This window comes from Carlito syrichta, unplaced genomic scaffold (assembly GCF_000164805.1).
Source record: "Carlito syrichta isolate Samal-C Ts95f unplaced genomic scaffold, Tarsius_syrichta-2.0.1 Scaffold303023, whole genome shotgun sequence".
Classification (NCBI taxonomy): Eukaryota; Metazoa; Chordata; class Mammalia; order Primates; family Tarsiidae; genus Carlito; species Carlito syrichta.
In genome coordinates this window covers 144,283-171,082 of record NW_007247119.1, presented here as the reverse complement: position 1 = coordinate 171,082, position 26,800 = coordinate 144,283, and the positions used below count along the sequence as shown (strand labels likewise).

Genomic DNA, 26,800 nt, shown 5'->3' with positions numbered 1-26,800 from the left:
CCACTCACCTCAGCCTCCCAAGGCGCAGGATTACAGGCTGAGCCACCGAGTCTGGCTGGGATGAGTTTTAGGGTTTTTTTTTTTCACCCTCAATTTTTTTCTTATGTGGTAAGATACACATAGTGTAATATTTACCATCTTAACTGCTTTTACATGTATAGTTCAGTGGTGTTAAATACATTTATAATGTTATGCAACCAGCACCCACATTCATCTCCATAACTCTTCTCATTTTGTAAAACTGAAATTCTGTACCCATTAAACAGTAGCTCCCTATATCCCTCTCACCTAACCCCTGGTAATCACCATTCCACTTGTTATCTCTATGACTTTGACTAGTCTGTCTTATATAAGTGAATTCAAACTGTATTTGTCCTTTTGTGACTGGCTTATTTAACTTTTTGAGGTTGATCCATGTGTAACACATCATAGCTTCATTCCTTTTTAAAACTAAATAATATTCCATTGTATGTGTATGCCACATTTTGCTTATCCATTCATCTGTCAGTGTACGTATCGGCTGCTTCCATGCTTTAGCTATTGTGAATAATGCTGCTATGAATATGAGTATACAAATATCTCTTTGAGACCCTGGTTTCAATTCTTTTTTTTTGAGTGGAAGTCTCACTCTGTCGCCCAGACTGAGTGTATAGTCTCACGTGTCGCCCAGACCGGAATTACAGGCACACGCAACCACGCCCAGCTAATTTTTTTTTTATTGTAGAGACAAGGTCTTGCCAAGTTTCCCCGGATTGGTCTCAAATCCGCGGCCTCAGGCAATCCACTCTCCTCGACCTCCCAGAGTCCTGGGATTATAAGCTCAGCCACCCTGCCTGGCTGATTTTTTGATTTATTGTAGCGAGGTGGTCTTGTGAAGTTGCCCAGGCTGGTCTTGAGCCCCTGAACTCAGGCAATCCTCTTGCCTTGGCCTCTCAGAGTGCTGAGATTATAGATGTTAGCCACCATGCCTGGCTTATACTGTTTTTCACAGTGTCTGTATCATTTTACATTTCCACCGACAGTACGTAAGGGTTCCATTTTCTCCACATTTTGGCCAACACTTGTTTTCTGTTTTCTTTTGTTTTTTGATAGTAGCTGTTATGATTTGAACGTGCCTGTGCTCTCTGCAATTCGTATGTTGGAACCTAAGACCCAATGTGATAGTATTAAAAGGTTGGTCCTGTAGGAAGTGATTAATTCATGAGAGCTCTGACCTCATGAGTAGGATTAGTATAAAGTATAAAAGGCCTTCAGGGAATTGGCTTGGCTCTTTTGCCCTTCTTTCTTCTGCCATGTAAAAATGCAACAAGGAGACCCTCAACAGACACTGGATGTTAGCGCCATGAACTGTGAGAAAATAATTTCTGTTCTTTGTAAATTACCCCATTTCAGGTATTATGTTATAGCAGCAGGAACAAACTAAAGCAGTAGGCAGCCTGATGGGTATAAAGGGTGTCTCATAGTTTTCGTTTGCATTTCCTTGATGTAGAGAACCCTAAAGATTCCATTAAAAATGATTAGTCTGGCCAGGCTTGGTGGCTTAGCCTGTAACCCAGCACTTTGGGAGGTCAAGGCGAGAGGATTGCCTGAGCCCAGGGGTTTGAGACCAGCCTGGGTAACTTGGTGAGACCTCGTCTCTACAATTAAAAAAAAAAAAAAAAAAAAAAGCAAACTAGCTGGGCATGGTGGTGTGTGTCTGCAGTTCCAGCTACTTGGAAGGCTGAGACAGAAGGATTACCTAAGCCCAGCAGATTGAGGCTGTGGTGGCCATGAGCATGCTATTGCACTCCAGCCTGGGTGACAAGAGTGAGACTCCAACTCAAAAAAAAAAAAAAAAAAAGGTTAGCCTGAGATGTAAACTTAAGGCAAAGAGAACTTTGCAATTTGTAAGAAATTTAACATTATAGCCGGGTGTGGTATTGCGCGCCTATAGTCCCAGCTACGAAAGGCTGAGGCGGAAGAATCGCCGGAGCCCAGCAGGTCGAGGCTGCAGTGACTGGGAGCGTGCCACTGAACTCTAGTCTGGGTGACAGAGTGAGACTCCAACTCAAAGAAAAAAAAAGAAAGAAATTTAATATTAATAGAACTGAAGAGCGCTGTGGTCTTTATTGTATATTTGCTTTGGAAGTCCTGCTGGTTAAGATAATCTCAGGGCAGTTTTAAAATCTCTCCCCTACCCTATTGCTCCCAGATTATGTGACAGTGAGGTCTTGTTTTAATAAGTACAGAATTTGTTAAGACTAACAGTTTTTTATATAGCAGAGAATTCTATATAGAATTCTATATAGAATATAGAATTTTTTATATAGCAGAGAATTCTTGCATATAGAATTCTTTTATATAGAATTCTTTTATATAGAATATAGATGTTTTTTTATATCACAGAGAATTCTTGCATTTTTCTGATGATGTCTTATTCCCCTTATGTCTTTCTAAGTAAGCCCTGATCTCAAATACATTTTATGTATGCTTTTGGTGATGAATTTTTTATCTCTGGCAAACACTGTCTCTAATTTGTCCATGAACAATTCCCTTGAGGACCTCTGTATCCAATATTATTGCAATTATAAAATCAATTTAACACTAAAGTCAAAGAGTCATGAGTATGCCCTTTCTTGCTTATGGAGAGCCATGGGGAGCTACAGAGTCTGTTCAGGTTGGAGTCATAATCCTTGTATAGAACATCATAAATTATTTCCACAGATTCACTATATAAATGAGGCATAATGTCCTTTTTTAAAAAAAGACATGCCTTTGTCTAATTCTTTCCCTCCCACTCCCATTTCCCCACTGTTTTTTCTTTAATATAATAGTTTATTGTGAGCCTTCAGGTTTTATTCTTTTGGGAAAGCTGAGTCTGCTAGCCAAGGATCATTATTTATTTATTTATTTGCTAGCCATAAATATGATTGCTCTGTTTTTTTGGTATGTTCCACATGAGTAAGTTTTTTGTTGTTGTAACAGTTGCTTCACCATTGCGATGTGATTTGCAAATTGTAGAAAGGAGACTTGAAAGATTATACCTACTTAGACAAACATGTTGAAAATCAGAGTTGCTTTAAGTTTACATCTCAGGCTAACTTTTTATTTTTAAAAAGAAAAAAAAAAAACCTAGTCACAAACATCTGTACGAAGTTTATTATATCTGTGTTCTTAGTGACAAACAGTATCCAAGCCTACCCCATTGAAGTTTTTTTTTCTTTCTTTTTTTTGAGTTAGAGTCTCAGTCTTGTCCCCCAGGCTAGAGTGCAGTGGCACGCTCACGGCCACTGCACCCTCGACCTGCTGGACTTAGTCGATCCTTCCGCCTCAGCCTTCCAAGTAGCTGGAACTACAGATGCATGCCTCCACGCCTGGCTAGTTTTTGTGATTTATTGCAGAGATAAGGTCTCACCAAGTTGCCCAGGCTGGTCTCCAACGCTTGGGCTCAGGTAATCCTCTTACCTCTGCCTCCCAAAGTGCTGGGATTACAGGCTGAACCACTGTGCCTGGCCTTTTTTTCTTTTTAAATTAACAAATGTTGGGTGCTACACATGGCTTTTATGTCCTGTCCCATTTTCTTCCTATAAGATGTTGAAGTTGAAAGGTAAGCAAAATATACAAGTGTGTGATAAGAACTGTCAGGTATTTGACACCTCCACATACACAACCAGCCTGTACCTTCTTACATATAATAATTTATTGGTAGACAGTGTGGAAAGGAAGAAGGGAATACTTGTTGAATAAGAGAGGCGAGTATTAAATTAAATAACAGTACGCAAGTGGGACACTGAGAGGGCAAAATGTGTTTGCTCAGGAAAATCCAGACCAGATTTTCTGCTAGTTCTCGTCCTGCTCTCTTCCTTGATTCAGCCTGACTCTTAGCCATTCTCAAGACTGTAGCATATTTTGTTAGAATATGTCTATGAAATTGGAAGATGAACAAATATTGTTCTGTTTTATGTCTTTCAATTGTAGTCATAGATAAGTCTGCTTTCTTTCTGTTGGGCCAGAGGACACGATGCATACTTGATATTGTTTTTGGCTGCCCTGCAAATGGATCTCGACTTTGGGGAAAATCCCATAAAAACTTGGAATCAGGGCTTCTTCCTTCCATTGCTAAAGGTAGGGGGCAGCTATTTATTTCTCAACAACCCGGCAGCTAGAGTCTTAGTATGAGACCAAGCAAGGCTTGACGGATTAGATGCTACAGCTCAGTGGTTCCTTGCACTGGACTGGAGCCTTCAGATGTCATTCTCATGGCTGCAGCAGAGTTGGGCTCAGGGTTGCAAGCAGTTAGCATAAGTGGCAACCCTAAACTGATAATGGTTGCCGTGGTGCTACCTTGGGCTGCCTTGGTTCTTGCCATTCTTTAGCATTCTCTTCAATTCTGTGAATTGTCAGTATCCTTCCAATGAGTCACTTTTGTGTTCTTTGCAATCAGAACCCTGTTTTGTACAAAAGAAAAAGGAGGACACCCTTTTTATAAAACACTTGGGATTAGTATAATATTTTCCTGAAAGAGTTTGAAAATTCTTTTGATAAGAGTAGATGCTTTATTTGACAAAAAAAGAGTTGATGAGACTCAGACTTTATTTTAGTAAGACCCTGGTTAAATAAGTTAGACCTCTCTCTAATATCTTCATTAATCTGCTATATGTACAATCTACATAGTTTGCGCTATAAACTCAAGGAACATAGTTAAAGGTATATGTGCCTGTACTAATTTTAGGGAATAAAATAAAGCAAATACTAAAAGCATTTATAATATAAATTAAGTCCACACACTACTTTAAATCTTGTGAGGAAACGGATTATTCTTTAAGTTATTTGTGGATGCCGAAAGAAAAAATCAATTGACATTTCACAGATGACCCCACGTAGAAGCTTTTGCTTGTAAAGTTTGACAGTAGTCGGAAAGTGCTTCTTTAATAAAACACACCTTTAAATAACTCTCACAGATTCATTCCAGCTTTTAAAGTGAGAAGATGGCATGAACTCCCACTGCTGCCAGCTCAGCTGTGGATCTGAAATATCCAGCTGTGCCCTCTCTGCCTCTCTCATCACCAATAACAGACTTTGCAATCAGACTCTGTCTGGCACGTGTGTTGATGTGTGAGGCGAGATAGCATCTAGCTCACTGTATTGGCTCCTCCGCGCTAGACCATAGTAAATGTTTGTCTTTGTCAGCAGTTAAAGCAACTTGATGTGAGGATGCACAGGGATTACAGACACTTCCACCCCGTTATGCTTTTGTCTAGGTCTGCATAGAGATTCATATTCAAAGAGAATAGATTTAGTTGTTAGGATAGATCAGTAATGCTTAAAAGGTATTTTTTAGGGGTTTTCCCCTCTTAGGGGAAGAAAAAAAAATCCAGTGATTGTCTCACTACACGTCATATTATGATCCTAAAAGAACTGCCTCTGTTTCGTTAGCCACCATTGGTATTTGGTGTGTTGTACAAGATCTTTGACCAAATGAAATAGGCCCAAACCCTGAATTATCTTTATCTTTTTTTTTTAGTTGGAGTCTCACTCCATTGCCCAGGCTGGAGTGCAATGGCACACTCACAGCCACTGCAGCCTTGACCTGCTGAGTTCAGGTGATCCTTCTGCCTCAGCCTTCCCAGTAGCTGGAGCTACAGGCATGCACCACTATGCCTGGCTCAGGAAAACACTATTCTAAGTGAAAAATCCAGTAATAATACTTGTGATAATACCTACTGATTATTGAGCACTATGCTGAGCATTTGGTATCTGATACCTCATTTATTACCGTGAGATGATCCTTGTTTTCTATTAGGTGAGATGATCCTTATTTTCTAGAATTCATGTTTGTCTCACCACGCACTTAATCAAACCCATGCACTTAGTCACTGGGAAGTACATCCTACCACACAGTGGATACTTGGCCAGACACTCAGGTTCTAAAGTTGAGTTAGTAGTGCCTGCATTCAAGTGCTCCAAGTCTAGTGGAAGAAGATGGACTGTATGTCAACTTCACTTGAGAGAATGAGGAGTGTTACAACAGTGGAACAGAAAAGGTGCTAAGGGAGTTTAGAGAAGGTCATCTAAATCAGGCTAAGAGTCACAGAAGTCTTCCCAGAAGAAATGACCATTAAGTTGACTTTTGAAGGATGGCTGGGAGTCAGCCAGAGGAAGATAGTCGTGACTGATATGTAGGCGGAAGATTGGCCTCTTTGCTGACACGGAGTAGGAAAGTGAATGGATCAGGAACTACACAAAGGTCTGTATGATTGCCACGAGGGCCATGTGTATAGTGGGAAAATAATAACAACAACAATAAATGCTGTTACTATGATTGCCATGAAGACTATGTTCATGATGGGAAAATAATAACAATAATAAATATTATTACCATCAATTAAGTTGTATGTGTCAAACCCTGTTTTAGGTGATTCACAGACATTGTTTCATGTAACCTCCATAACAACCACTGGAAACCAGAAATGAAGGCAAAGGCCCAGATCATAAAGATCCATGTCTCTTTAAATAAGTACTTTATTCTGACAGCTGTCGGTAGCCATGAAAAACTTTTAAGTCATGGAAATAACTTGGTATTCTGGAGACTGAACCGGAGTTGGTTAAGATCTGAGCTAATAACATCAGTTTGGAAAACAGATAGTGTAGTTATTCAGGGAACCCTGGTGATGTGCTGAACAAAGGCTGTGGGGCTGAAGAGGAACACAGAGACAGTAGAGGCGGAGTTGGATAGATTGACAGGAATTGGTGACCAATAGAATCGGGCTTAGCGTCATCTTTATGGAGCCTGAAGATTGTTAAGGGAAGGAATAGAAGATTTCCACTGTTAAGGACTTTAAGAGCAACAGTTTTGGTTTGTTCCACCTCCCCCACCTTTTTTTTTTTGGTTACAGTCCACCCCATCTCCAGTTCCAAAAGCACCGAGTCTGGAAAGAATCTACTTAATTGACATCTTTTCTGGGGATTTTTTTGGTGATAATCCATGTGAAGGTTTGCCTACAGAGCCCAGCTCTTTAAATATTTTTATGCCCCAACTCTTCTCAAGTATATAAAATATAGAGAAATGCCCTTGGTAAGGAACTTAAAGTATTAATGTGTTTTTATGTCCCACTTTCTGTTTAGAAGTATTCTCTTCAGATGACCAGAAAAAGAGATTTGATACAAAGTGTGTTAGTTTCTCATTCACTTTCATCTAAATGTGTATTTCTTTGCTCTTTAGGGGAAAAAAATAGCATGTGGTATGAAACTGGCCTAGGTGAAGTCCTGATTTGGAGATGTTTATGAATATGGCATATAAAGCTTGGGTCTTATTACACACAGTCATGTCTGGAGATTTTATTGCTGGTTTTATTACATAATTCTGTTATTATACAAATTGATATTTAAAAATTAGGTTTTCCGTCTGTCTGTTACAAGGTAAGAATGACATTTTTTTTTAAAAAAAGAAAGATATGTTTATGTTTTACTTAGCTTCCTTTTTCAGTTTCATAGTTTACAACAAAAATCCTATTCCTCTGATCTATGTTAGAAGACTGAAGTTTTTTTGATAGCTAAAAATATTCGAGAATCTTGAGTTAGTCTCTTTAATAATTATTAAAGATACTTATTATCAGATACATGCCCAAACTTTTGAAACTTCACATTTGGTTCATCTTGAAATTCATGTACCGGGACTCATGAATGCCAGCGATCAGGGATGGCTGATGCACAGACTGGGAGCCACGTGGGCCCCGGGTCTGGTTCACGCAGCGGCACTCTCTTCCATTCAAAGTCTCAGATGTCTGCCCCTCTGCAAAGCCGGGAGGCCAATGTCTATAGCTGCTAAGCATGAAATCCCCTGCTTCTGTTTGTTTCTTTTGTTGCCACGAGTTAATAGGGACAGAGACAGGAGACAGCCCAGAACAAAGCAGAAATAATGGAGTATTTCACCCCAAAAAGGAATGTGGATTGAGAAATACAAAGAGTAAGGCAAAGACAGACTGAGTGTCCTGAGGCAGTGTGATGTATTGGCCAGAAGCCTCAGCCCTGGGACAATTCTGGGCCAGAGCCTTCATCTGTGAGCTCGGAGCAGCCCACATGGCCGAAAGGTTTGACCCATCTTCTGTAAAAACAATTTATTGTTTTTCCCACGAGGGTCTTAAAGGGCAACAGGATTTTCCACCTCAAAAAGTGGATTGCTCTTGCGATGTGGGGAAGTCTTCGACTGGGATGTGTCTGGAGGCCAAGGGCCTCTTCACAGCACTCCATTGCCCTGTTTATTATTTCTGTTGCTATAGGTGCTATTTTGAACTTGTTTGCAAAAAACCACTATTTATTCCGAGATGCTGGGCATATCTGGCATTTGTTTCTTTTGCAAATAGAAAGACAGGATTAGCTAAGAGATTGCTTGTTCTTTATAGATCCTGTCCTTCACATGCCTTTCCATACAACCCAGTTTATTTTGTGTTTTCTTCCATTCTTTCCCACAACACTTTGTGTTTTATTTAGTATTTGCTTATTTCCCTATTTATTTGCTTTATTGAGATATATTTTACATTTATGTATGTCTTGAGGGAGAAATTTGAATACTGGCCCAATAGAGACTTTTTTTCCTTATTATTACCGTGCTTAGAATTGGAGATATCTGCAGGCAAGCATGGGCTTCTCTTAACAAATAAGCTTTATCCTTTCCAGAGGACAGAAAAGGGTTAATGAAAGAACCAAACATTGGGAAAGAGAAACCTGCAGCAGTTTAGTATCCTTGTCTTTAGTCCCAACCAGTTCCCTCTCCTCCTTCCCTACTGCCTAATTTAGCAGGACAGAAACCTTAAGAATACTGTTTCTCACTGTCTCTAACTGGGGAGAGAGCTGCAGGTCCCCTTTGCCTAGAATTAAAGATACTTTAGCTGTAAATCTGACAGTGCAAGTAAAGAAGCAATACAAAGACTTGCATCCTCTTCCTTTGCCAGGTATGTTTCTCTTTCTCTTACACAGGCAGATTTACTTAAATCCCACTTTCACCCCCCTCAAAACAACAGAATCAACCCACTTCTGATGCTCTGATCCCTGACTCCAGACTTGGTTTTGCCAGAGCAAGGAGGACATGAACCAGGGCTCTGGAGCTAAACAGCCCTGGCTTGAACCCCAGCTCTGCCATCTAATAGCTCTCTGGGATATTTTCTTATCTCTGTGTTGTCCTCTACAAAGAGTGGATCTAAAATCTCTTCTGCATGACACATTTCAGATGTTAGAGGCTTATTACTCCAGTAGCTCAGAAAACATCTCTGGAGTCAGAGCTAGAATTTGAATCCTGTCACACGTAGGCAGGTTACTTAATTTTGTTGAGCCTCCATTTCTTCATCTTAAAATGGGAGTCATTTAATACTTTTCTAGGGAATAAATGAATTAATACACATAAATCACTTATATCTGGTAGTCAATAGTATTAACTGCCTTCGGTTTTGTTTTTAAGTTGTTAGAACACCCTTTTCTCCTTCCTTCCTCATGTCTCCTACAGAGCTCAAGCAGCTCTGACAAATCCTGTAACACATTTTGTATTGTGTTGTATTTTTTTTATTGAATTATAGTGTCAAAAGACAGATCCATATCTAACTGTTACAGACTTGAAAAATATTTTGTTCTAAATCAGGTCATTTTAGATATTTAAGTACTTCTTAATGTTTTATTCATTAAGCATGTTCAGTGCTTAGTACTTCTAGAAATTGATTTCCTTTAAAAAATTTTTTTATTGTGAGAATTGGTGAGGGTACAGCTGCCTTTTCTGGTTTAGAAACCAAACTACATGAGAAGTAAATTCATTGAAAGTTGTGGGTGATTTTTCTCTTAAGTACCAATTCATAGACATTTCATTAATCTAACAAAAACTTATTGAGTGCTGTGCTTGGCCCCATCCTTGGGCTACACAGAAAAAGACTTGATTATGTGCCATAGGAGACCTTGCGTTTCTGTCTGGCAAGACCTGGATCGAAATGAGGAGGCATCAGTTTGGGGTTTGGGCAGTGACTGTCTGGCTGTGGGGAAGTCCCGAAGCCTGACTGAAGAGAAGTTTTCAGCAACTACACAGAGCTTCAATCAAATTGGAATCATGCTCAGAATAAAATCTTGTATTCATGATGAAAAACAGAGCGTCAATTGAAACAAATGCCATGTCCCAAACAACTGGGAATTTAGCGACACAGGAGGGTAGGAAATACTGGCAGTTCAGGGGCCAGTGCCAGGGTAGGAGAGTTTTGAGCAAGACTCTCGTCTAGAAATATGTATTCGTGGGACAAGTCTGCTGCTTTGTTTTGGTGCCTGACCACCCTTGGTGGCTGTAAAATTAGGCTTTTTGAACCCATAATAGGACCAAGAATGACTGTGTCTTTGGGTGTATGTGGATATTTGTATCAGCTAATGAATCTTATGGTTAGGAAAGAATACATGTGGTGTAATATTAACTTCAGTGCTATTGTGTACAGGACCAAGAAGTGGAAGAAAAGATTAGTTCTCTCCAAGGGAATTGAAGAAGACTTCCCAGAAGAAGTGTCCTCAAAACTTTGAATAGGAGTTTGCCAAATAGCCAAGAGAGAGAGGACCTTTTATTCTGAGTATACGGGACCAAGGTGGCACAGACATATTAAGTGCTCAGACCATTTAAGGGATTAGAGAATAATTTGGAGGGTAGCTGGAGTCACTAAGGTAGAAATGTAGACAGAAATGAAGTATGCAGTTTAATGTTTAATTAGTGCTTTATAGTGTTGACTTGTTGAGTGGTTATTTACCAGTTACCTACTTATATACAGTGCTTTGGCAGACCTACCGAGTGTCTGGCACTATACCCAACAGAAATGGGCACATTTTAAGATGATCTTGCTATTTTGGTGTTAGGTCACTAGGCTGAAGTGCAAATCCTCATTTTACCCTTGCAGTTTTCGCTTTTGCTTATTTGTATTGCTAATACATGTGATCATCTTCCTTTGCAAGCAGATATTCTTAAGGTTTTTGCTGCTGCTTTTTAGCTAATCCATATTTTAGCTATTGAATATACAATAATATGATTTGTCCAAAGTCCGTGATGTGGGCAGAGTTATTACTGGTGATTCTGTTCTTTGCCCTCTCTCAAGACTTTGACCTTCTGTTTCCTCACTTACAACATTGGTAGAAGCTTGTGGGCACATGCTAGGGGGTAATCATCCTGTGTCCTGATATAATATGGTAGGTGCACTGGGTTCTTTTAGACAGGAACAAGTCCTAACTGACCCATGTGAACTGAAGCAGTCAGTGACACTCCCCCAACCCCCGATCAAGGTTATAGTTATAATTCAGACTGTCTCTGTTCTCTATTTCCTCCTGCAAGGGAGAGCCAAGGGTTGTGTGTTGTTAGTGTCTTGGGTTGAACTAGGATGGGATATGGAGCATGTGGAGGCTGCTGGGGACTGGAAGGGGAAGTACTACAGTCTGGGCTGTGTGTTGGGCTGTCAAGCCTTTGCTTGAGAAAGCTGACTGTCACTCAAGATACCTTGGGAAAATGAGCATCATGATGAAGAATTATTTACCCTCATGGCACCTTTCTTAGTAGCATAATGCATTGAACCCATGCCTCATAACATCCTCCTGAAGAAAGGAAGTGGCAGAGAGTGTTAAAACGTTACTGGTTAATCATGGGGAAACTGAAGCATGGATAGGTTTATGAGGCTTGAACAGAGTTATACAATGCCTCAGTGTCTGGCCTGGGAATGAAGCCTGAGTTTGCCGCTTGCTGTCAGGACTGCCGACGGCATTGTGTTTCGCATTGTACAACAGTGAAAAGGGCTTACTACTAACAATGCGAGAGCTGCTGTAGGAGACAAACACAATGAACTTTGGTACAGTATAGTCTAGAGGCTAAAATGAGTAATTTTAAGTAAATTGACTATAAGATCCAAAGCCTCATTAAGCTTTAAAACAAAAAACAAATGAAAACTCTCTTCGGTTTTTAGGAACTGACTCAAAAAATGTGAACATTCCTTCCCCATTTGAAGTAGAATACTCTTAAAAGTTTTATTTTGTTGACTCAAAATCCCACACTATTCCTGTTAAAAACACCATAGGATTTATTTCTTTCTTCATTTCAAATGCATATTTACTTCTAAGAGTATGTGATTTATTTCAAAGATTTTCACCTTGTAATTACTATCGATCTAGCCTTTATGTTCCAAAATAACCTTATTTCCATATCCTGTGGTTTTTGGGGGAGGATTTTGATTTACTCAGTTTCACTTTAAGTTCTTCCAGAAAAGTTGGAACTGCAGAGCCTGGGCTTTTAGGAAAGAGATTGGGGAGGTACAGGGGGAAATGTCATTTTGGATATCTTTACCATCTATATGATTGAAACCATGGGAGTGGAGATGACAGCACTGGTAAAAATATAGAAAGAGAAGATAAATGAAGATAGTGGAGTTGAATGACGCTGCTAAATTGTCTTTTATGTCAGAAGTGTCTTAGGTGACCTAGAATAAATTAACAGGTAGAATAGATGTTAATGGGCTTGGCTACAAAGCTTTTATACTCTGGGTTTAAAACAAAAACAAAAACATGAACATGAGGTTGTGCCAAAATATGTTGAGTGATAACGGTATGTCAATACTTTAAACAGGATGCTGTAGCAATCAGTCATATACAATTTCCTTTTGCATATAAGATTTATAATAGCTTGGACCAGGGCAGTTCGGCCAGTCCTCCTCTGGGAGATAGTCCAGAGGAATTCTGGCAGAGGAGCTGAGTGAAAATAAGAAGCTCCAGAGCATCAATAGGGTCTCCCTCTTTCCTCCTAGCAAAAATCAAAGCAGCCTGGTAAGAGAGACTGTATGACTAGTGTTGTTGCCTGTCATAGCTGAACATGGAAGGCCTCTCCTAAGTTTGAACTGCTGCTAGCCAGTGGCCGTCTTTGAGGGATTAGGTACATACAGACAGACAGACATCTATCTCAGAGAAAAACTCTCATCATGAGTCTGAGAGACAGACTTTATTACAAGTTCATTACAAGTCAGACAATATCAGCCAGCCTTCAGATGTATCTGGGATGTAATGTGTTGGCATCTAGTATGCCGTTGGTAGTTATGGTTATTAATCTTGTAGGAGAAGGCATACTGGGACTGAAGTAAGGCTAGAGAAGAGTGCCTAATGTGACAGAGGAGGAGGAGGAGGGGTTGCTGTATGAAGGCAGACTGAAATAAGTAGGACTCTTCAGGCTTGAAAAGACTGAGAGGAAATACGATTAGAGTTGAATAAATCCATGAAGAATATGGGTCATAGAATTGTTTACCAGAAGTAGGCAGAACCTCTTAAAAACTGAGGGAAAGAGAATTGAGGACAAAAAGAAGCTCTAATCTACCGAGAAAAATCTAACTTCTGGCATTGAAGTGAAGCAAAAAGTCAAGGGTTTCTCTTATTTTAACATGATTTTCTTGAAGCGTGAGGGACCCAGAGAACATAGATCAAGCGTCCCGTTAGCCTTTATGTTTTCTTTTTTCTTTTCTTAGATGTCATTTAAATGCCGTTCTATTTTCCTTCAACAATTACGTAGCGAAGGTAGACTCTGTGCCATGTTCTCTGCTAGGCACTGGGGATAATGGGATGGGGATGAAGTTGGACAGACATGGTTCTCACAGTCTGGTGATGAAAAAGAAACTGTAATTGTCTGTGATGAATTAACAAAAGTACCGTAAGAACTTGACACGAATTGCTAGCACAGCCTTAGGATCGGAGCAGACTGCCCTGAAGAAGGGGTGATTAAGCTGAGACCTAAAAACTGTTAAGGAGTTGGCTAAGCCAAGAATTGGGGGAAGAAGGAACAGCATAGCAAGTGCATCGATTAAAATGCAAGGGTTGGAGGATTCAGGGGGTGTGATGAGCCATGAGGATGGTGGGTTTGGCAGGAGCAGATCACAGAATGTAGAGTGGACCTTGGGAAGGGTTTGGGCCCAAGAGCTGGGAGAGGTCACTGTGGTGACTTAAGCAGATATGATAAGATTTTCTTTTTATAAGCAGAAAGAACAAGAATAAATATGCTGGCACCAGTGGGAAAATGTTGATGTCATTCAGGGGGTGATGGCTTGAGCTGGAGAGCAGTGGACAGGCTCTAGAGTTGCTTCAGAGCTCATATGGACTGGACTTGTTGACTAGATGTGAGAAATAAGGAAGAGAAATAATCAAACCTGATTTATGAGAGCATGACAGCCAATTAGGACTCAGATTTTATCTGAGTGAGAAGAATCAACACAGGCTTTTTATAGGTCTCTTCTCTTATGATCTCCAGATGACCCAGGAGTGAATGGGTCTGCCTCCCTTCCTCCTTGCCTCCCCGTCTCTCCCTCTTACTTTCTCTCATGAATCATTCAGGGCCAGAATATTTTAGACTCTACAAGCTGACATAGAGTTGGCCCCTAATAAATGGATAGGGGATAAGTAGAAAGATCAAAAACTGCATGAATGATATTTTGTCCCCCAGATCCCCTTGACTTTAACTCTTGCAGAGCAATCACTATTTATGCAGTGCACAAGCTACACTGCAGTTCCTAGTACCCTGAGGTCAGCTGACACAAAACAGAATTTGGCAGAGGCCAGGAAGGCAGTTATGTGTGCAAGCACTCTAATATTAGAGTTTAAAAATCTTTTAATTTTGAAATGATATCAAAGGATGGTAAGACTCGAATGAGGTTTTCCCTCAGTCTCTTCGCTCAGCCTCACCAGCCATAAACATTTTACCATGCTTGCTTTGTCACTCCTCTTCTCAGGTGGAGGTAGATTTAGAACTTTTCTGAGTCAGTTAATTGCAGACATCAAGTTCTTTTATTTCCAAATACTTAGAAGTATTTAGAATGTCTTCTCAGAATCGGGCTCAGTGGCTCAGCCTGTAATCTCGTGCCTTGGGAGGCTGAGGTGAGTGGATTGCCTGAGCCCGCGGGTTCGAGACCCTCCTGGGCAACTTGGCGAGACCTCATCTCTACAATGAATCAAAAAAATTAGTCGAGTGTGGTAGCGCGCACCTGTAGTTTCAGCTACTCGGAAGGCTGAGGCGGAAGGATCGCCGGAGCCCAGCAGGTCGAGGCCGCGGGGGCCGGGAGCGGCCACTGCCCTCCAGTCTGGGCGACAGAGTGAGACTCCAACTCAAAAAAAAAAAAAGAATGTTTTCTCAGAGCAATGATTTTCTTTATATAAATCACAGTATAGCTATTCACGTCAGGAAATTTAACTTATGCGACACTGTTATCTAATATTCAGCCCTCACCTACTATTCCAATAATGTTGTTTATTGCATTGTTTCCTGTTAATTTAGGATCCAATCCAAAATGCATTGCAACTGTTCATATGGCTTTTTAGTCTTCTCTAACCTGGCACAGTTCCTCCGCCTTCCTTTTTTTTTTTTTTTTTTTCGACATTGGCATTTTAGAGGCGAGCAGGCCAATTGTCTTCCAGAGTTCTCCTCGGATCAGCTGTGTCTGGTTCCCTCATGCTTGAATTCAGGTTGTGCAGTTTTGGCAGGAATGTGCCAGGACAATGTCATGCTCCTCGCAGTGCACCTGCTGCCACAGCAGGAAGGGAGGCCATGAGGTAGACGTATGTCTCATAACTGAGGATATTAACTTTGATCACTTGGCTGGGGTGGTGTTTCCACGTTTCTCTACTCTAAAGTTAACATTTTCTTCCTTATAATTAATAGTTTACTCAATTACTTCTTAATATTTAGTCATTTTAAATGTAAGGTTTGTTTCCACAATCTTATTTAAAAGACCTACCTTTTCCCCCCTTCTCTTGGCAGTGTTTTAGAGCACTTTGCTGCAAGGGACCGCCACCCGCACGACCAGAATATGACCTGGTTTGCATAGGACTCACGGGTTCTGGCAAGACCAGTCTGTTGTCAAAGCTCTGCAGTGAAAGTCACGAAAACGTTGTGTCAACCACAGGTGAGTACTGTGCCAGGATCCGTCTCCTTTTCTTCCTCATCTCCAAGACATCCTAGTCTCCTATGCTATTTGTGTGATTCCTCCACTTCCCTCCTCTCCCCTCTATTTGTATTTTAATGTTTTCATTAGATTATTTATTTTAATTTAAAAATACTCTCTTTTTCCAGAAATATTTGAGGAAGATTTTATAGCATTAATTGCTGAGGTTGAATACATCAACCTCAGGAAAATGTTAATATAAACAAATTCCAATATGTGGAACTCTGATACTGTGACTAAATGAATTCATCTCAGGCCCACTGAGAGCTGTTCTCTCTTGAAATGTCACTCTAGCTTCCATTTGTTGGTCATATATTCTCTAAACTGTAAACTGTTTTAGAGATCTGAAAACTGAGAGACTTGGAGGATAGCACTGGCCATCAGTTTTCAGACTGTGGTCCATTAAATTAGAAACAGCTAGGATGTGGTGGGTTACTGTGAGCCAAATATTGAATTCATTTAGATGGACGAACAAACTTTAAAATTTGATATGTGGGAATGTGGGGGTCCATGTGTGAGTAGATGCTGTAACTTCAGGTGGGACATTAAGCGGTAGCTATGGTGGTGGTCTAAAAGCATTCTGAGGAAGCAAAGCTTGTACTAGGAGGCATTGATAAGAGAAGGAAAAGCTGTATTTGCTAAAATAAGGAAGAGAAAACTAAGCAAGAAACTTGGAACACGAAGACTTTTCTTAACAAAGGTGAGGTTTCATATGATTCAGTGAAAGGGCCTTGCATTGATAAAGGCAGGGCTGAGAAGAGCATGAGAGGCAGGAAGCAAGGATGCAGGGGAGAAGGGGCAGATGTTCATTAGTTGGGGCTCTGTTTGTTGTAGTGAAAGGAGGGCAAGATGTTGGAGAAACAAGTTAGTGATGGCAGAGGATGGGTGCAGGACAGGCAGCAGAGAAGAGCCCGGCAGGGTGACCTTAGTTATCAGGGGACCCACAAAAACTGCTTAGTGCTAGAGTTCAAGATAGGCATTGCTGGCATCTTCACACTTACTATTCAGGTCCAGAGTTCTTTTAGTTGTTCATAGCAGACAGGAGTGTGTGTGTGTGTGTGTGTGTGTGTAATTGGAGTAGAACAAAGGGAGTAGAAAGAAGGACCTAAAATAAATGATGAAACCCAATAGTGAGAGAAGGTGACTAGGAGAAGAACTGAGGAATCAGAAAGGCACACGTGCTTGCAAACATTCAATGTGGAAGATGTGACAGTTGCTGGAGGAGGCCTGCAGAGAATGATTTGCAACAGTAAACATCAAGGGACTTAGCTATGTCAAAATTTAGAATAATTGGAAAGGTAAAATTAACAAAGTAAATATTTAATAAATATTTAAAAAATACTGTTGAAAGATATTTGCATCTGATATTACAGATCAAAGTTTAGTTGTCGTACTTAGAAAATTCAATCACATTTACAAATAGCATCTAGAATCTAATAGATAAATTTTGCTAAGCCCATAAAAAAGTAATTCATAAGAAGAGTAAATGACAAACAAATAAATAAAAAAGGTTCAAGGGTACCTGGTAAAAGAGACCAAAAAAAAAGAAGAAAATGTTAATTTTATACTTAAATTTACCTTTTTTTTTTTTTTTTGAGTTGGAGTCTCACTCCCTCGCCCAGACTGGAGTGCAGAGGCCGCTCCTGGCCACGGCAGCATCGACCTGCTGGGCTCCGGTGATCCTTCCGCCTCAGCCTTCCAGGTAGCTGGAACTACAGGCGCGCGCTACCATGCCCGGCTAACTTTTTGATTTATGTAGAGATGAGGTCTCGCCAAGTTGCCCAGGCGGGTCTCGAACCCGTGGGCTCAGGCAATCCACTCACCTCAGCCTCCCAAAGGCGTGGGATTACAGGCTGAGCCACCGAGCCCGGCTCAATTTTTTTTTTAATTCTAAGACCCAATCCTGGTAATACTAGTGACATTGGTATGCACATGTTTTACTGATGACATTGTGATTCTTTCTGTTCCTTTTCTTGGAAAGCAATTATTCCTGTAAATCAAAAGTTACCAAAATATACCCCTGCTGATCAGTACCACTGGCAATTTTATTTATTTATTTATTTATTTATTTATTTTAAGAAAGAAAAGTTTATTTAAAAGTAGATTAGAGAAAGAGAAGGAAGAGAGAAGAGTCACCTCCCCAAGGTAGTTTAAAATAAATTACGTGTACAATGCAACTTCTTGCAACATTTTCTATAATAACTTAAACTTTAGGATAGTTTAAATGCCATACAGTGAGGGAGTTTATTACATTATAATACCTTTATTGAAATGATTATACATTGAAAAATGTATACAATCTTCTATTGAAAAAATTTTTTTAATGAAATTTACATTTTTAAAATTAAACCATGGAAAACTATACATCTGAATAAAAACTGGAAAAGAGCATCTAAAAGTACCAATGTGTTTTGTTGATGTAACTGAATTATGGGTGAAGTTTTATGCTTTTAAGTTATTTCTCTATTTTATAATGTTTTGACAATAGAAAACCAATTAAAAATGAAATAGTTTTTGGAAGAGTTTTGAATATTTGAAAAAGAATCTACCTTGAGAGTTGGTTTCTTAAAATAAAAACATCATAAAAAGGGTATGTCCATCCAATTTCAGCAAGGCAAGAATGTCTGCTTTTTCTTTAGAAAGGGAATTCAGAACTTTATTGGATTGTTAATGTCAGCAATCTTTCACCTCTGACATAATTTTTAAAAGACACTTAAATTGTCAAAACTCAAAGGACCAAAAAATCCTCCATAGAGCAGGACCTGTTGGTAGGAAGAAGAAAATTGAGTAACTTGCACCATGGTCTAGAAACAAAAGTGAACTCTGTCCAAAGTGAATTTCTTGACTGTATATGCATGAGGAATTTGTTAAGAAGGGTTGTTAAACTGTAGATTACATAAATACTTTTTTTTTCTTTTTAAACCAGAGGAATGGAATCTAAAGGCTTAGGATAATCTCATTGATGCATTATGGAGAACAATCCAGGGTAAACTGAACACTTTGAATTGAAAAAGGTCGAAAACATCTTCCAGGGATATACATTGTTGTGTTTGAAAAATTGTCAAGTAGTTTACCATTCAGTTAAAATACAAAAAGAGCATGACAATTTGAAAGAAAAATAGAAAATTTGAAGAAGGCATTTAATTAACTTTAGTATTGGCTGTATATGTGCTGTCAACAAGAGAAACAAGAAAGTCAGATTTTGGTATCTGTTAAAAGATTATGTTTTATAAAAGCCAGCAGATTACATTTCCTTTTATGATGTTGAAATCATATTTAGCAGAATTTTGCTAGACTGTTGTCCAAACATCACGAAACTGCTATGGCATAAATCACGCCCTTGGTCTGGGTCAAAGCCATCATATCTGTGAAATGCCTTTCCCTTCAGCAACTCTTAGATTGACCCAGGAATTTCAGAAGCACACATCAAGTATCTATATGCATGCACACAGACTTGAGGGAAAGGGAGGAGGATTCAGTATGTAAGTCCAAGTCAAATACTCATGTGTTCCACACAATGAACAAAAATAGACTAACCTTCCTCCCAAAACTAATTCTGCTATAATTCCAGGAATGCTTTCCCTACATGAAAAATTTCAAATCCATCTCCCCCGTATCATAGGTTTTGTTGGATTTAAGGATTGCAAAACAAAGACTGAAAGACTATGCAAACAAATATTTCCCTAAGGAGTTACTAAGTCATATATTTATTAAAAATTTGTGGGGGTTAAATCTTAGGGGAGGTTTCAGTCTCACTAATGTAGCTTAGATAGGCCAGGAAAAAATGACTGTGTAACTCAGGCTTCAGCCTTCAAATTGTTTGAATGGAGCCTGAGAGACTTACCCATGAGGTCTTCAGCCAAATACTAGAGGCCATTGATGATTGACTCAGTGGTTACTGTTATTTCTTCCTTCTTGTTTAATATGAATAACAATCCAAATTTTAGAGGAACCCTCAAAGAGTTCATTTAGCCCACTCATTTTGCAGATGAGGAATTCAAGGCCAGTCCAAGAAAAAAATATGGCTGGTGAGTCTAAGAGATGTAGCTAGGACTCTAGGATAGTACCTTGTCCTATCAGCACACTGACTTCCTATCAGTGGACATCAGAGGATACTTAATGTTTGAAGAAGCAAGAGGGCAATCAGACTGTCCTGGCTGAGTCCTAAGTTCCTGATTTTATTAATAATTTCTATAAAAAGTTACTTTCTAAACCACTGCTAGTGTTCATCAGAGTTTTGTAGTTCTTCTTGTAGAGACCTTTCACCTCTTTGGTTAAATATATTCCTAGGTATTTTAGCTTTTTGATTGCTATTGTAAATGGAATTGAGTTCTCAATTTGATTCTCAGCTTGGTTGCCATTGATATATAGCAGTGCTACTGATGTGTGTGTTGATTTTGTATCCCAAAACTTTACAAAATTCATTTATCAAGTCCAGGAGTCTTTTGGTAGAGTCTTTAGGGTTCTCTAGGTATAAGACCATATTGTTGGCATACAGAGATAATTTAATTTTTTCTTTTCCAATCTAGATTCTCTTTATTTCTTTTTCTTGCATGATTCCTCTGGCTAGGACTTCTAGTACTAAATTAAGCAGTAGTGGCAAAAATGGTCATCCGTGCCTTGCTAGTTCTGAACGGGAATGTGTTCAGCTTTCTTCCCATTCGGGATGACATTTGCTGTGGGTTTGTCATATATAGCTTTTATTATTTTGAGGAATCTTCCCTCTATGCCTGTTTGGCTGAGAGTTTTTATCGTGAAGGGATGCTGGGTTTTATCAAATGCTTTTTTCTGCATCTATTGAAACGATCGTGTGATTTTTGTTTTTAATTCTGTTCATGTAGTGGATCACGTTTATCGACTTGCATATGTTGAATCACCCTTGTATCCCTGGGATAAAACGCACTTGATTTTGGTGGGTGTGTATATGTGTGTTAAATGTGCTGTTGAATTCAATTTGCTAATGTTTTGTTGGGGATTTTTGCATCTATGTTCATGAGAGATATTGGTCTGTAGTTTTCTTTTTTCTGTGTGTTTATGTCTTTTCCTGGCTTTGCTGTCAAAGTGATATTGGCTTCATATTATGAATTATCTTCAGTCTTCTGTAATAGTTTCAGTATTCTTTGAAGATCTGGTAGAATTCAGCTGTGAATACATCAGGTCCTGGACTTTTTTCTTTAATTGGAAGATTTCTAATTACTGCTTTAATCTCACTACTCATTATTGGTCTGTGCAGGGTTTATATTTCTTTCTGATTCAAGATTGGGGAGTTGTATGTTTCCAAGAATTTATCTAGTTCCTCTAAATTATCCAGTTTATTTAGAAGTGTTCATAATAGTCTCAGATGATCTTTTGAATTTCCATCATGTCAACTGTAGTGTCTCTATTTTCATTTCTGTTTGAGGTAATTTGCATCGTCTCTCTCCATTTCTTAATTAATTTAGCTAGTGGTTTATCGATTTTGTTTATATTTTCAAAGAACCAACTTTTTGTTTTATTGATCCTTTGTATTGTTTTTTAGATTTCTTGTTTTTTTTTTTTTTGAGTTGGAGTCTCACTCTGTTGCCCAGACTGGAGTGCAGTGGCCGTTTCCGGCCACCATAGCCTCGACCTGCTGGGCTCCGGCGATCCTTCCGCCTCCGCCTTCCAAGTAGCTGGAACTACAGGCATGTGCTACCATGCCTGGCTGGTTTTTGATTTATTGTAGAGATGAGGTCTCACCAAGTTGCCCAGGCGGGTCTCGAACCTGCGGGCTCAGGAAATCCACTCACCTCAGTCCCCAAGGTGCAGGATTACAGGCTGAGCCACCGAGCCCGGCTTGTTTTTTAGATTTCAATTTCATCTAGTTCTGCTCTAATCTTTATTATTTCTTTTCTTCTTGTTTTCCCAGCACCATTTGTTGAATAGGGTGTCCTTTCCTCTGTGTATCTTTTTGTCTGCTCTGTCAAGTATCAGTTGGTTTGTTCATGTTTTTTCTAGTTCCTTGAGGTGTTATTTAGGTTGTCAGCGTGTGATCTTTCAGTCTTATTAATGTAGGCCTTAAGCCTTATACATTTTTTTTTCTGAGCATAGCTTTGGATGTGTCCCAGAGGTTTTGATAACTTGTTTCATCATCATTCATTTTGAGAAACTTTTAAATTTTCATCTTGATTTCATCTTTGAGCCAAAGGTCATTCAGGAGCAGATTGTTGAACTTCTATGTTTTTGTTTGATTTTGCAAGTTATTCTTGGAGTTAATTTCTAGTTTTATTCTACTGTGGTCTGAGAAGGTGCTTGATATGATTTTTATATTTTAAAATTTGTTGAGACTTGATTTGTGGCTTATTATATGGTCTGTCTCAGAATATTTTATGTGCTGATGAGAAAAATGTATATTCTGTAGTTTGAGATGGAATTTCTGTAAGTGTCTTAGTTTCATTTCCGCTCAAGTCCTATTTAACTCCAACTTTTTTGGTTGACGTTCTGCCTTGATGATCTGTCTTTTGCTGTCAGTGAAGTGTTGAAGTCTCCCACTATTATGATATTATTATCTCTTTTTTTTTTTTTTGAGTAGAGTCTCACTCTGTAGCCCAGACTGTAGTGCAGTGGCCGCTCCCAGGCCGCTCCCAGCCACTACAGCCTTGACCTGCTGGGCTCTGGTGATCCTTCTGCCTCAGCCTTCCAAGTAGCTGGAACTACAGATGCGCGCTACCATGCCAGGCTATTTTTTGATTTATTGTAGAGATGAGGTCTCACCAAGTTGCCCAGGCAGGTCTTGAACCCACGGGCTCAGGCACTCCGCTCAGCCTCCCAAAGCATGGGATTACAGGCTGAGCCACCGAGCCTGGCTGCTATCTATGTCTTATTTAGATTTAGTAGAATTTGTTTTATATCTTGGGGGCTCTGGTGTTAGTCATATATGTTTAAAATTGTTGTTTCGCTGGGCTCGGTGGCTCAACCTGTAATCCTGCGCCTTGGGAGGCTGAGGTGAGCGGATTGCCCGAGACCACGGGTTCGAGACCTGCCTGGGCAACTTGGCGAGACCTCATCTCTACAATAAATCAAAAAATTAACCGGGCGTGGTAGAGTGCACCTGTAGTTCCAGCTACTTGGAAGGCTGAGGTGGAAGGATTGCCGGAGCCCAGCAGGTTGAGGCTGCAGTGACCGAGAGCGGCCACTGCACTCTAGTCTGGGTGACAGAGTGAGACTCCAACTCAAAACAAATAAGTAAATAAATAAATAAAAATAAAATAAAATAAAATTGTTGTTTCTTCTCATTGGATTGATCCCTTTATCATTATATAATAACCATCTTTGTCTTTTTTTTTTTTTTTTACTGTGACTAATTTAAGGTCTGTTTTATCTGATATTAGAATAGCCATTTCTGCTCATTTTTAGTTACCATTACATGGAATATTTTTCCCCACCCATTTGCCTCGAGTCTACAGGAGTTTTTGTGAGTTAAGTGGGTCTCTTGAAGGCAGCAGATATTTGGGTTGTGTTTTTTAATCCATTCTGCCAGACTATATCTTTTTAGTATGGCATTGAGACCATTTTACCTTTAGAGTTAATGTATAAGGTCCTATTCCATTCATCATACTGATTGTTACCTGAATGCTTAATTTATTTATTTTCTCTTTTTTATGTTGGTGCTTCATAAGACCTGTAGGCTTTATGGTTTCCAGAGTTTTTGTGCTGATATATTTTAGCTTTTTGTTTCAGTATTTAAAACTCTTTGATTATTTCTCATAGAGTTCGTCTAGTGGTGACAAATTCCTTCAGCATTTACTTGTTTGTGAAAGGCTTCATTTCTCCTTCATTTATGAATCTTAGTTTTGTGGGATACAAAATCCTCAGCTGAATGTTGTTCTGTTTGTGTAGATTGAAGATGGGTCCCCAATCCCTTCTGGCTCGTAGAGTTTCTTCTGAGAAGTCTGCTGTTATTCTAATGAGTTTACCTTTGTAAGTTATTTGATGCTTCAGTCTCACTACTTAAAATTCTTTCCTTCACATTAACTTTGTATAATGGGATGATTATATGCCTTGGGGATGACCTTTTTTGCAATGAATCTTCTGAGGTTTCTTTGGACTTCTTGTATCTGGTTGTTTAGAATTCTGGCAAGGCCTGAGAAATTTTCCTTCATTATTCCCTCAATTAGGTTTTCCAAACCTGTTGCTTTCTCTTCTTTTGCAGGAACATCTATGATCTTAGGTTTAGATGTTTTACATAATCCTACATTTCTTAGAGACTTTGTTCTGTTATCTTGATTCTGTTTTCTTTATTATTGTCTAACTGAGTTAATTCAAAAGCCTTGTCTTCAAGCTCTGAGATACTTTCTTTTGCTAGTCTGCTGTTAAAACTTTCCACTGAATTTTGTACTTCCCTTAATGAATCTTTCATTTCCAGAATTTCAACTTGGTATGTGTGTGTGGATATGTCTGTCTCTTTGGAGAATTTTTTATCCATGACCTGAATAGTTTTAAAAATTTATGTTGGTTTTCAATTTTCACCTGAAGGTCATTGATCAGTTTTATAATCAACCTTTTGAATTCTATATCTGGAATTTCAACAATTTTATTTTGGTTATGGCTTGTTGCTGAAGAGTTGATGTGGTCTTTTGGGAATATTGGAGAAATCTGTTTTTTCATATTGTCAGAATTATTTTTCTGGTTCTTTCTCAATTGGGTAGGCTATTTCTTCTTATTTGAGTGAGGTAGGGGGCTGATACATGCACTGTAGGGCATTCTTGGTTATATATAGCTTTGGTGTGGTGAATTTTTCAATTGTCAGCTGTGGCAGTCCTGTGCTAGGTACCTGCCTTGGCTCATGGTGTCCTCAGTGGCCAGAGTTTGGAAAGTGGTGTTAGCTGGGGTTTGGCATCAGGCCTTCTTCAAAGCTGTGGATTATATCTGATGTGTTGAGCTGTAATGTTAACCTCAGGCCAGGAGGCGGCACATGTGGTAGAAAGCCAGCTGTGGTGATGGCTGTGGGTTTTGTCCTTGGCATGTGTTACTCCAAGGAAGTACCCAGCCAGCTTAGGCCGAGGGCGTGACTCTGGGGATTTCCCAGCTTCTCTATTTTGAGCCTTAGAGGGGAGTGTGGGAGATAGGGGAGAGGAGCTTGAGCACCCCACAAAAGTTCACTCATGGCTTCTCCATTGGGGATTAGGAAGGAGTCCCAGGCCACCGGGGTAACATTGCTGTGCAGGGGAGGCACAAAAGAGTTTACACAGGGAGTGAGGTTGCTATAGCAGTGAGTGTCACAGGGTTTCTGTTTAGTCTCAGGCAGTTTTCTTGTGAATGTCAAAGTGCAGCTGGCTTCAGGTGTTCTTAGACAACCGGCCCAACAAAGAACCGTCTTCAGCCATGGAGTTTGCCCTTGGGGCTTTTCCACTCAGGTCAGTTAGAAAGTAGATGTGCTGCCCCCAAGGGTCAGCTGTGGGTAAGGCAGTTTCCATGAAGGGACTGGAGTCCCTCAAGGCTCTGGGGGCTTCCAGTTCTGCAGCAGGAGTATAGGACTCCTGAATTCCTCTCACTCACCTTTCCTACTGCATCCAGAGGCTGCCATTGGTCTGTGGTGATGCAGACGAGAGACTGCCCAGCTCCAGCCCAGGTTGATGGATTTTTCTCTTGTTTGCACTATGTTGTTATTATCACTTCTTTGAAGAGTTGTAGGTTGTGCTGTTGCTCTTTTTGGGTGCTGAGGAAACTCTATCTTGATTTACTCTGCAGGAGATGCCCACTCTGGCTGCCTAATGTCGGCCATCAAAATTCCCAACATTAACTGTAGAATTGTTATAACAGCTAAATTAGCAAATAGATATAGCACCCTTAGCAGAGATCTTTAAATATTGAGATCCTATTATGTGCCAAGCACTGGCATACAGAATACACTGTATACTATTTCTCCACTATGGACCCTGTAGTCTAGCCAGTGGAAAGACATAAATGAATAAACCAATAGGTAGTTACAACTGCGAAAATCATTCAGAAGTACTGCTGGAAGAACATGGACTCAGAAAAACCAGCCTCGTACAAGGACACCAGAGAAGGCTTTCCTAACAAAATAACTCAGTCAAATTCAAACAATAATTGGTAGAGCAAGAATTTGAACCCAGGCATTCTTGCTGTATAGCCCTTGCTACCTGGCAGCTTTTATTTCTCAAAGCAACCCTTTGAGAAAGTATTTTGAAGGTTTGACCTTGTATTCCTCCTAAATATATTAATTTTACCACTTGCCTCATCCAACCTGATGTTAAGGAGTAAAGTATAGTCTGATAGTCACCCTTCTTGGTTGCCCTTGTGGTGAACTGAAAGTGTGGCTTTAAATTTTTAGTTCTGTTTAATTCTTACAGAACTTTGGAATGACTGAAATAGAAAAACATTGTTTCTCTTCCATGAATAGTATTGCTTTTTATTTTCTGGACTGATTATCTAGACTTATTCTCTGAACATTAATTACTACAGCTATACTGTAAAAATAATGTGGAGACAGCAATATGGACTGTGTATACATTTGTGGTATAAATCTAGCCACGTGTGTTCTATTTGGGGAGAAAACATTTATGAGTATTCTGCAGGAACATTTATATGCCTATAAATAACATTGCTAGGTTACTTTGCTTAGTGTGAACATTGAGGACATCTTTGTAGTCAATTTATTATGAAGACTATGAAAGGGCTTCAGACAGTAACAATGCTAAAACCTGCTTGTTGTGTTAATGAAGTTCAAAAGCTGCATTTCACATATACGTGTAGCAATTTCTAGAGGGATAGTGCTTCACTTTTAGCCTGCATATTGTCAGCTTTTAAGAATGAAAGCAAGCCAGGCTCGGTGGCTCAGCCTGTAATCCCGCGCTTTGGGAGGCTGAGATGAGTGG

General features: G+C 39.6%; 1 protein-coding gene across 1 annotated transcript in view; it reads left to right on the top strand.

Annotated features, from left to right (window-relative positions):
• The window catches only part of ARL15 (ADP ribosylation factor like GTPase 15), a 220,267-nt gene that overhangs the window by 131,708 nt on the left and 61,759 nt on the right, over positions 1-26,800 (top strand). Inside the window, exon 2 of the mRNA XM_008057476.2 lies at positions 15,761-15,905. Within this exon, the coding sequence (XP_008055667.2) occupies positions 15,761-15,905 (145 nt within the window). The remainder of the gene's footprint in view (positions 1-15,760; positions 15,906-26,800) is intronic.